Source organism: Delphinapterus leucas, chromosome X (genome assembly GCF_059928025.1).
Source record: "Delphinapterus leucas isolate spDelLeu-1000000601 "Yukka" chromosome X, BTC_Dleu_Yukka2, whole genome shotgun sequence".
NCBI classification, from domain to species: Eukaryota; Metazoa; Chordata; class Mammalia; order Artiodactyla; family Monodontidae; genus Delphinapterus; species Delphinapterus leucas.
In genome coordinates, this window is record NC_143150.1 from 66,594,860 (window position 1) to 66,606,878 (window position 12,019).

The window sequence follows — 12,019 nt, forward strand, 5'->3', positions numbered from 1 at the left end:
CAGACTGGGGCACGAACCCATGTCCCCTGCGTCGGCAGGTGGACTCTCAACCACTGCGCCACCAGGGAAGCCCTGTACTGGTTTATTTAAGTGACCTTAAACCCTTTTATATATTTGCCTTTCCTCTTGTGGTTTTCCCTTTCCTATAGATCCTTGCTTCTTTTCTATTTAGAGAAGACACTTCAATATTTCTTTTAGAGTAGGTTTAGTATTGCTGAATTCTTTTAGTTTTTGCTTGTCTGAGAAATTCTTTCTCTCTCCTTCTATTCTAAATGATAATCTTGCTGGCTATCCTGATTTCAGGTTTTACCCTTACAGAACTTTGAATATATCATGCCACTCCCTTCTGGCCTGCAAAGTTTCTGCAGAGAAATCAGCTGATAGCCTTATGGAGGTTCCCTTGTAACTGACAGTTTTTCTCTTGCTGCCTTTAGAATCCTTTCTTTATCTAGTTCCTTGTTATAATGATCTGCATTTCTATCGATAATCTTTCTTAATTCAGTTATTTTTATTACCACCTTTTTGAACTTGGGGTCTAGTAGACTGGTGAGCTCTGTTTCATTATTTGTTTTCTCTGGGGATTTCTCTTGTTCTTTTTTTTTTGCGGTAGGCGGGCCTCTCACTGTTGTGGCCTCTTCCGTTGCGCAGCACAGGCTCCGGACGCGTAGGCTCAGCGGCCATGGCTCACGGGCCTAGCCGTTCCGCGGCATGTGGGATCTTCCCGGACCGGGGCATGAACCCATGTCCCCTGCATCGGCAGGCGAACTCTCAACCACTGCACCATCAGGGAAGCCCTCTCTTGTTCTTTAATTGGGAGTAGTTCTTCTGCCTTTTCATTTTACTTAACATTCTCTGTCTCTATGATTTCAGGAGAAACAGTTATCTTCTGTGGTCTTAAAGGGGTGTTTTTAAGTGGGAGCATCCCGGTGTAGACTGTGTGTGTCCAACGTTTTTGCTGCGAGGGTGGTTTTGTTGTGGATACCAGCCACGTCTTTCCTCAGGGTGTGCTGGTCATTATCCCCTTGATGGGGGTTTTGGTTGGTGTTGGAGTATCTAGAGACTATGCAGGATATGAGGTGGGCTTCCTCTCTGCTCCATGGCTATCCCTACCCTGTTAGGGGCAGGGTCTGCTCCCCAGTTCTTGGAATAGAAGCCCTGAGGGTCGGGTTTAATCAGGCTCCACTGCCCTTGAATGTGTGCCCTGCCCCATCGGAGGTGATTGCTGAAGCAAGTGAGGCCTATGCAGTCACAGAGGACTTATGTGCTGCCTGTGTAGCTATCCACAGTTCCGCTCAGAAGCAGTACAAGGTTGCGTCCCTTTGTTGTGTTTGTCCCAGATCTAGTGCAAGGCTGTGGGGGTTGGAGCATTGTGGCTGCAGGAATTGAGGTGGCTGCACTGCCATGAGAGATCTGGGCTGCCTCTGTGGCAGTCTTCTCCCAGGACCTGTCTGCCCCATATCTAGAGCTAAGCTAGGGTGTGGAATTGGCAGAGCCTAGGTGCCACTGCGGTAGGAACGACTGTGTACACCTGGACCACACCCCAGGCCCTCCAGGCAGTCTTTGTATAGCTAGATGAGTCCTCTCCCAGGACCTGTCTTCCTGAGATTTCAGCACTTAGCTGCTGCATGTTCTTGTGGTACCACCCTAGGCAACCTGGTCTGTCTCTGCGTAGCTAGACCAAGTCTTTGCCCAGATCTCACGCCAGGCTGTAGGGTGGAGTGAGCACAGCTGGGGTGTCCGCCCCTTCAGGTTGGGGTTGTGGTGTGGTGACAGACATCAGTGCAGGGCTCACTCTGCCCTGATGGTTAGCAAGCCATCACTCGTGTGCTCCTTGCAAGTAGAGTCTAAGCTTCTGTAGCCCTTTTGTCTGTCCCAGCAAATTTCCTAGCAGGCAAGGACTGGGATGCCCAGACTGTGACATGACCTGCTCACTCCCCAGGGTGAGGATCCACCCATGCGGACCTTCTCTTCCTTACAGATCCCTCCAGGAGGAGTAGGTCCTGACCCAACGCCTTTTTTTTTCCTGACCTACCCGGTTAAGTGGAGATCTTCCTTTCAGTTTTGGTTGTATAGGATTTCTTCTGCCAGTGTCTAGTTATGTTTCCATGAGAATTATTCCACATTTAGATGTATTTTTGATATGTTTGTTGGGGGAGGTGAGCTCACATCCTCCTACTCTGCCATCTTGAACCCCAAACCTACTAGCTCATTTATTTCTTTTATTTAATTTATTTAATTAATTTTTTTCAATTTATTTTTGGCTGCGTTGGGTCTTTGTTACTGCATGCAGGCTTTCTCTAGTTGCGGTGAGCGGAGGCTACTCTTCATTGTGGTGCAGGGGCTTCTCGTTGTTGTGGCTTCTCTTGTTGCAGAGCACAGGCTCTAAGTGTGCGGGCTTCAGTAGTTGCTGCACATGGGTTCAGTAGTTGCAGCACGTGGGCTCAGTAGTTGTGGCACGTGGGCTCAGTAGTTGTGGGTCGCGGGCTCTAGGGCATGTGGGCTTCAGTAGTTGTGGTGCATGAGCTCTAGAGCACAGGCTCAGTAGTTGTGGAGCACGGGCTTAGTTGCTCCGTGGCATGTGGGATCTTCCCGGACCAGGGATCAAACCTGTGTCCCCTGCATTGGCAGGCAGATTCTTAACCACTGCACCAGCAGGGAAGTCCCCCTAGTAGCTCGTTTAGTAGCCTAGTTCCTGTACGTTATGGAATACCACCTCCTCTCTTTTCTATTTAGTTCTCTCAGGGTAACATGTCATCATGATTATGTAATTATTTATTATTTATTGCTTGTATCCCCCCACTAGAGTGTAAACTTGTCCAAGGAGTGGTCTGTATTTCCTCTAACTTTGTGACTGCAACTAATAGTGCCTCCCTATAATAGGCAGTAAAAGTATAATAGTAAAAGTTTAAAGAGTCTATAAATGAAATGAAACAATACATATGGAAGTGCATCATAGCTCTTGATAGCTGGACCTTGGTGGTATACTGTAAGATGGAAAGCTCATAGACCATTATACAGAAGCAAACCATTCCAAAAACAAAAGTCTCAACCATTAATCAGAGTACCTATAGCCAAAGCCTATAGAAATGATCAGTCTTTATGCTTACATGCATACAAAGAACCCCAGTAAGAAAAAAAATAATCACTGGAGAAGACAACTTGGCTAAAAAACAAAAAACATGAATGAGTTTATGCCCCTTTCTGTTTAATTATACCCACATGAGGTAGCATACAATGTGCATGTGTATATGCATAATTAATATGAGCATTTTAAACTGCTGTTTGTATTCACCAAACTGCAGGGTGAGTCTCTCTTTTCTACTAGAACACATTCTATTTGTTTCAAAATGTGATTTTTCTTATTTTACTGTTCTGCCATGCCATGTGTTACCTTTTGCACGAGTAAGTCTATTTTGTATTTATATAGCTTCTATATTAAGCTGAATAAAAGTGAGGTTATGGCTCGCAGGATTTTCTCTTTTTATTAGAATAGGACAATTTAGGTAGTTTAGTAGTAATTTGTGCTTTAAAGGTTAATTATTGAAATTCTGGAAAATTTTGATAAGTTATTTTTCAAATAAAAATTAGTTGCTATTCTTTTTTTTTTTTTGCGGTACGCGGGCCTCTCACTGTTGTGGCCTCTCCCGTTGCGGAGCACAGGCTCTGGACGCGCAGGCTCAGCAGCCATGGCTCATGGGCCCAGCCGCTCCACGGCATGTGGGAGCCTCCCGGACCGGGGCATGAACCCGTGTCCCCTGCATCGGCAGGTGGACTCTCAACCACCGTGCCAGCAGGGAAGCCCAGTTGCTATTCTTTAAATGGTGTACGTTTCAAGTGTGTTCTTTTTTGGAGAGTGGTTGAAATATTCAAAATGGCTATTTAATTTTTTTAAATGTGTATGAGATTGGCACAATAGTTGGAAGAATGTTCCAGAAGTTTATTTCAAAGTACAATTTTAGAGGAAAACTCATATTTCATCTATGAGTTTAAATATCAGTTTTAAATACTGATATCAGACAGTATTTAAAAACAAATATCAGACATTTGTTTAAAATATCAGTTTTTATTTGTGCAAATAAAGTAATTTTCTAACCTTAATTTTTTATTATATCTTCATAGTAAATAATTGTCATACTATGTAGACACCAGATTATGTAGTTATAATTTTTTGTAATTGAGAGTAGAAGGTTTATATATTTATTCATTCTATATTATTCTAGAAATATTAAAGTTGTATGTTATTTTTGTCTGTGTGAATTTCTCCTTAAACAATTTTTCTAAGATGGTGGGGTTACCTTAGGGATGGTGCTTTTATGTGAAGCTGCTACATCTGACATGGATATTGGAAAGCGAAAGAGTAAGTCATATCATATGCCAAAATGTAGCAATTCTGCCTTTAATACAGAAAAAAGAATGTCCTTTTAATCACTTCCCCTCTTAGTTATATTATTTTACTTCTTTATGATTATAAAAATAATATGTGCTCATTGTAGAAAATGTGGGGGAAAATAGGAGAATGAAACATTTCAGGGGAGAGTTACCCATTATTCCACCATTGAAAAGCTAATAATTTTAACGTAATATAAGTTCCTTCCATTTATAAAAACATCTTTTCAACTGTATGTATAATACTTTGAATCTTATACCACCCCTTTTTAACCAGAGTTAAAATATTTCACTAATACTTTCCCATACATAATTTTTAATTTATAGTCTATACTGTAATTTACTTAACCTATCTGATTTTGTTAAGTGTTTACTTTTTTCCTAACTTTCATTGTAATACTTATTTAGTGACTATTATGGTGCATATTAAACTTTATCCTCTTTCATATTAATTCCTTAAAGTAGAATGACTGGGTCCTGTGTATGAGTATTTTCAATTATCTTGATGTTTTAAGCTGACGATGCCAAATTCTTTCCCCAAATATTTTAATAATTTAGATTCCTACCAGTGGTATTTCAGAATGCTTGTTTCACTGTAACTTTATCAACATTAGATAACCTCATTAAAAATGTGTATGTGTATATTTGCTAATCAGATAAGGGGGAAATACATTATTTTGTACTTCTTTGGTTATTAGTATAGTTGAATATTTTCTTAGATGTTTATTAGCTGTTTGCGTTTTCCCTTCTGTAAAATGTCTTTTGCCATTTATGTATTAGAGTCTTATTCCTTTTCCTATTGGTTTGCATAGACTTTTTATATATTAGAATATTCACACACTGGTATTTGTTACAAAGAAATGCAAACAATGTAATTTATGTCTAAGAGTTTTACATGAAATCAGTCTAAGGGTTTTCTTTTTATGGTTAAAGAGTTAAATGTCATCAAAATTAACCTAGGTTAATAAATCTATTTACTTTTTCTTCTAGAAAAAAGATGATGACATTGGATTTTAAATTTGGGAGATATGTATTTTGCTGAATTGAAATGAATTTTTACATATTAGAAAAATAGAACTAATGTAACAATTTTTTATCTAGTCAATATACATCCTTTCATTCCTGACTTTTGAAAAATTGCCTATTTCAGTATTCATTATTGGGGAAAGGCCATCTGGGTACTACACTGCTGGCATGAATTTAAATTGTAAAACATTTTGGTGACATATATTAAAATAGTCACAATTTGATCTACTTCTAAGATTCTAACTTAATGAAATAGTCACAAATAGTAATAATATATATTTCTTTAGTGCCTATTATGTACCAAGAACTACCTGAAGCACTCTTAGATGCGTGAAAAAAGTAGAGTACAAATATATATTCAGAGTGAAACTGTATATATACATGTATGTGTGCATTTGATTAGGGAAAAAATAGACTTCTCCAAAGAGCATGTGTTAATACTCAGATATAATATATTTAACATTTACATTTTGGCCCCTAATCATATTGTGTGAAAATTTTAAAAGGAAAAAGAATTATTCTCTAAGTATAACAAAACTAAAAGTTGTTTTTGGTATCGGCCAATAAATATGGAGCTCCAGTTTCCCTGGAGCTTCCATTGCTGTAGCACACATGCTTTCCCACACCCCTCCCTCTATGCTTCTTAGCCAGTCTTAGTCCAGGGACTCAAAGAGCCTCATGTTATGGGAATCATACTTGAGCATTGTAGGGTCAGCATCTAGAGTTAAGGTTGGTAACTGCTATGCTAAACCAGAGCATGTGGGATTAATGGAGAGAGCTATGAATTTAGGACTAGGAATCTGGGCGGGTTTTTTCCCCTCATAATTCAAATGAGGAATCCATGTTGAAGGAGTTCCTCATACAAGCAGTATAGTTACCAGTGAATGAATAAAATACTTTCAAGTAAGGCTTTCACAATGATATTGCCAGATGTCTTTAAGTGAATATTTATCAATAATAAATAAGATCATACTAAGGATTTAAAAGAAGTTTAATAACTGAGTTATTTTCTTGTCAGTCATAAAACAGTGTATTTAACACTAAATTCTTGACTGTGATGGCTTTAATGAAATTCATTATTTCATACAATTAAATTACACAAGTATGTAAATGGAACTATTCTATTATATTGTAATGGAGCAAATTAAAGGAGAAGGCAGACTGCTGAAGAATGGGGATGAACTTTGTTGTACAGTTTAGATTTACCAGTAAATTAAAGCCCTTGCTTTTTACTCTTGGAATTATAGCCTACAAGTTATGCTCTTGCTCTTTATTATGCTTAACATGCTCATTTTACTGTCCTTTTATTTTTCTGCAGTAATGTGTGTGGCTGGTATTGGACTCGTTGTATTATTCTTCAGTTGGATGCTCTCTATTTTCAGATCTAAATATCATGGATATCCATATAGGTATGATTATTTTTCATTTATATAGTGATTATCTATACTTACAATGATTAGAGTTGATGTTGCTTTATAGTATTTTTGACTGTATTGCCAAATTACTCTGGCTTCTAAAGCAAAGAGGTAGGCTTTAATTTAGGTATGTTGCATATAGAAATTAAAATAATTATGATACAATGAACAATAGCATGTGATTTCTCAGGAACATCATTCAGGGTTATTCTGACATCTCCTAATTTAACCTAGAAATCTATCAAACACATAATGATTAGGACATTTTATACCCTGTCTACTCATACAGTTCCTTATCTGCATACTTTACGTGTTTTTGATGACAGAATTATTTTTCTAATGTTTTTTAAAACTTCTCACTCTACTTTTCAGGCTCTTTAGCTGGCATAAACAGAACATTTGATTAGAATCCAGTTTGTAGAGTGTATAATAAGAAAGAGTGTTTAAGAAGGTCTAATTGGCTTATAATGTTCATAGAGATCTCTGAGGCTCAGGGAAGACATTATTCTCCTGGTTATAAGTTCTTGGTTTTATTCTGTTACTAGCCAAAATAAATGTACCAGTACACAATGGGGAATGTTGTAAGTTAGTTTTATAATCTGAGTGCCATTTACTATAATTCCTATTCTTTTAATACAACATTGTCCTGTTGTATAAACGACTATGAACACTAAAGGTAAAGTATATCAAGTGATATTTTTGAGACACATTCATTCTTCGTATTTTTAACACAAGTTTTTAGTAGGTAATTTTGAAACACTCCCTGATCAGTTCATTATATTGTCACATTCCTAAATGCATTTTGATTAGTGAACAACTTAATCTTCTTTTGCATTTTCTGCAGACTTACTTAATTTTAAGACCAAAACCTACTAGAACTTTGATCCTTGACTTATAATCCTCTAGCTTTATACTTTTATTCTTCTGTGTATGTACATTTTAAAATAATTTATCCCCTATAGAATACTAGCTGAGATACAAGGGTAATCTTCTGCTCCCCAGAAGCTGGGACTTCTGTTACGTATTTGATCAGCGTGGTTGATTCAGTTATTAATTGGTGTCTCCAGGAGATATTTTAATTCGAAGTTATTTCTATTTCCTTTTCTCCTAAGACTACCTCAATATCTCAGTGTTTCTCACTTTTTGTGATTGATACTCAAAGTTTATTATACATGTACCCAAACGTTCTTTGATCTGAAAAACATCAAGATATTTATTAGAAGTAAAGACTACTTTTCTTTCAGAGACTAATAGATTGGTATATATTTTTGTTTCAGCTTTCTGATGAGTTAAAAAGGATTCCAGAGATATGTAGACACTGGAGTAATGGAAATTGAAAAATGAAAAACGTGTGTGTGAAAAGAAGAATGCAATTTGTGTATTTTGTATTACCTCTTTTTTTCAAGTGATTAAAATAGTTAATCATTTAACCAAAGAAGATGTATAGTGCCTTAAGAAGCAATTTTCCATCAAAATCATGAAGTATTTGGATATGATTCTCCTCTTAACCCTCCCTTCCCAGTAAACTTTGTGGAATATTTAATTTAGTGGAATTAAATATTTTTTAAAAATTTTAAAGCTACTACTTCATTTTAGTTACAACAAGGTTCAAAACTGCTTTAGTTAACTTTTGACCATCTGATTTTTTATTATCTTATCCAAAGGTGTGGCGGGCAGTTCTGATAACAACATCAAGAATCCATTCTTAACTTTTCCATCTTTGCATGGATGTGTATACTTTGCACATCTTTCCTTTTGGGCAGAGAAATCATATGTGCTATGTGTCTTCTGAAAATGGAACACCATTCTTCAGAGTACATGTCTAGACTTCAGAAAAAAAGACTAGCCAGTCCTCCTCCATCTTTCCTCCAGAAATGCAGTGCAAACTATGCTTCTTGGTAGCTGTAGACATTAAGAAATATCTCTAAATGCAGGATTATGATTTCTGCATGAGTGTGGTATTAACTACCTGTATTTGGAAAGATTTCAGGCTCATTCTGTCTCCCTAGTTTTGTTTTATTTAAGGTGGGCGCCTTTCTAATAAAAATGTAGCTTAGTGCTAAAATCAGTGTAAATTTTAAATGGCCTAAAACGTTTCTGCAAATTAGAGCTCATCACTTATTTCATTTGTACCTAAGAGAAAAAGCTAGGTTCATCTGGTTAAGTTGATATCTGTATTACAGTTGCAACATATTTCATTAACCCTTGTGTTTAGGAAAAGGACTCCCCTAGGTTGGGAAAATAAAATCATGAAATATTAAGCTGTTGCCTGTGAATAGAAAGTAAATGTTTCTTGAAAACTGTTCTGGTTTTTGCTATTATTTTAGCCTTCATTTTCTCACTTTAAGTGGAGAACAAAGTAATCATTTGAAGAAGTTTTGAGTTTTATCTTTTTTTCTGTCAGTGAAAATAACCGTATGTGCTAACCAAATTTCTGTGAAGAGTGGAAGTTGATGGTTATCATTAGATCTAGCTATAACCTCCCCCATAGTTATAAAGAGTATCCAGAAATGCCACTGTTAATGGAAATATGAGAATTCTGATAATGAAAAAAATGTTTAATAAATCTTAGAAGTATTATTACATTAAAATAATACTGTGACTGCCTGCTACTATTTACCATCTAATAACTCTCCCACGTGGTCTGGAAGTCTTATATAATAGAGGTTTGAAGAAAGAGATGGATATAATTGCCTAAGAAGAAATGTTATATGTGGGGGTTTTGTTTTTGTTTTTGTTAGTAGATTTGGTGGGTGAGGGGATATTTACTCTCTAGTGGAGCCTGTTTTTGTTACTCCACTGTAAATTGTATGATTCTGGATTCCTTATCTGCTGTTCTTGTACTTGTCTCAGGCCAAGTAAATTTATGCTGTGATTCTTATGAGACTTGTATGAATATACCCTGATTTGTACATACTAACCGGGGGAATATTACTGCCATGTAAAATGTATAGCTCCAGATAATTTGCAATGAACATTGAAAGAATGACAGTTTTTTTGTATTTGTTTTGTCTCTTAAGAGCACATTCTTCTTCTTTAAGGAGAGAAGTTGCATTCTGGCTAAAATCTGTAGAAAGCAGATTTACTACACTTAGAATAGTGTTACTTTTGTGGAAATGTTGAAATTAGCTTTCATCTGAAGTGCCTTAAGTAGACTCTTAATTAACTTTTCTAGCAATTGTTTAAATATTATTTGTTATGCATTTAAAAATACTATTTAAAATGACACATTGTAGTGACAAAGATAACCAAATGTCTGGCTGTTTGCTTTTTGATCATATCAATAAACTTTTACAATCTAAATTCTGAGTTTCTGGTTAACAACTAAGGAGAGGTGAATTTAAAACACTAAACTAGAATTGTAATATTAGGACATACCATTTTGAAATTATAGTTAAATTTCTTATTGTCCTAATGACAGTGAATTTGATAGGCCAATTTACTTAGGTATTCTGGACTGAGATACATTCTTCCAGGATTCCATACATTATCCTTCATTAATGCTGTCACCCATTAGATTAGTCAAAACAACCAAGATAAGTAAATGAATGACTGTTTTTAATGGTTCATTACATTTTGCCCTAGTCAGTGAATGCTGTGACTAGGTAATTCCCTTTTGGCACTAATTAATTTGAAACAGTTACCCAGACAGATTATCAAGTTATATAAGACTGGGCAGCAGTAAATTTGCAAATATGGAGTAGAAACACTGGACAGGAAGTAAAGAAATCTGGCTTTTAAACAGCTTTTAGTCCTTACTTTGTTTCTGTTTAGCTATGTGACCATAGGCAAATCAGTGAACCCCTCTGGACCTGTTTCTTTATTCTAATGTGAGTGCATTGGATTAAACCACCTCAGTGTTCCTTTCAGCACTACTGTTCTATGATGTAAAATATTAAAGATGTATTTCAATTTTGAATGGATATCATTTATGATATTCAGCTTTGGTGTTGAATTAGATCAATTGAAATGCAGGGTGTTTTGTAGTCAGATTTCGGAAGAAGCTATGAAATGCTTGTGGAAGCCATTATAGCTGAAAATTGTTTAATAATATGCATTGAAATATTTTTTTAGAAAGAATATACTTGAAACAATTATGTTAATATCAGATCTTGATTTAAGTGGGTTCTGCCCAATTTTGAGCAAGGATGAGATGAATAACTGTAATAGTATGCTAATATCATAGAAAGTCAAAACCAAAGGGACCTTAGATACCATTTAATCACTCCCTTCGTTTTGACTGCTAAAGAAAACCTGCCCTAGAGAGGTGAAGCAATTTACTGAAGGTTATTCCAAGGAAATTCCTACAGGTTTCCTATTTAGCTGCAAATTTCCTATGGATTAGGTTTCACTTCAGGATACAAATTACTCCCTGGAGAAATGGAAACCATAGTTAGCCTGTCTTGATTGCTTCCTGATATCTAGATTGCAGGGACCTAGGGAAAGGGGAATGGGGAGTTGTTGCTTATAATTAGAGTTTCAGTTTTGCAAGATGAAAATAATTCTGGAGGTTGGTTGCACAACAGTGTGAATGAACTTAACAGTACTGAACTATACTTTTAAAAATGGTAAAGAAAGTATATTTTATGTATATTTTACCACAACTCAAAATTAAGACAAATACTATTGCCTTGGCACCAACCCCATATTAGCATATCCTTACTGACACCACTTTGTATTTGATCATTGTCCTGAAAATGATTACAGCTGAATAGAGTATGACTCATGGTGGGAATGTTGGAGTATGGTCTTCAGGCTCTTTGGGTGACAATTTAAGAACATGCAGATAAACCCTGCCTTCAGAATCAGTGATGAGTATATTCCTATGAGTGCTTTATAAATAATGACTTCCAGCTGAAAAAAAGAAAAACAAACTAAGATGTGTTGGCTCCACCAAATACCCAGACTCAGAAATGATGCATTTGGTCTGAACCTTCCAGTTTATAATGCCTGGCTGTGGCTCTGTGGCTAGCAGTTGTACCTAGAGAACTTTGGGTCTGAAGTTCTTTTTATGATCATCAAATAAAATAAATGCAATATTTTCTCTCCCTCCAAACACAGCTTGAATATTATAGTTTCCTGGAAGCTTTTCTGACCTCCCAGTTTGGGTTTTATACCCTTCTTCTCTTCCTTGGTGCATCTCTGTTATCCTATCTTGTAATTGCCCTGTCCCTCCCATAAACTGTAAATTC

General features: G+C 36.4%; 1 protein-coding gene across 1 annotated transcript in view; it reads left to right on the forward strand.

The window, feature by feature from the left end:
* MAGT1 (magnesium transporter 1) overlaps window positions 1-10,129 on the forward strand; it is a 47,705-nt gene extending 37,576 nt beyond the window's left edge. The window contains exons 8-10 of the mRNA XM_022580848.2: window positions 4,283-4,357; window positions 6,731-6,821; window positions 8,105-10,129. Of these exons, the coding sequence (XP_022436556.2) occupies window positions 4,283-4,357; window positions 6,731-6,821; window positions 8,105-8,120 (182 nt within the window). The 3' untranslated portion in view covers window positions 8,121-10,129. The remainder of the gene's footprint in view (window positions 1-4,282; window positions 4,358-6,730; window positions 6,822-8,104) is intronic.
* The last annotated feature ends 1,890 nt before the right edge of the window (window positions 10,130-12,019 follow it).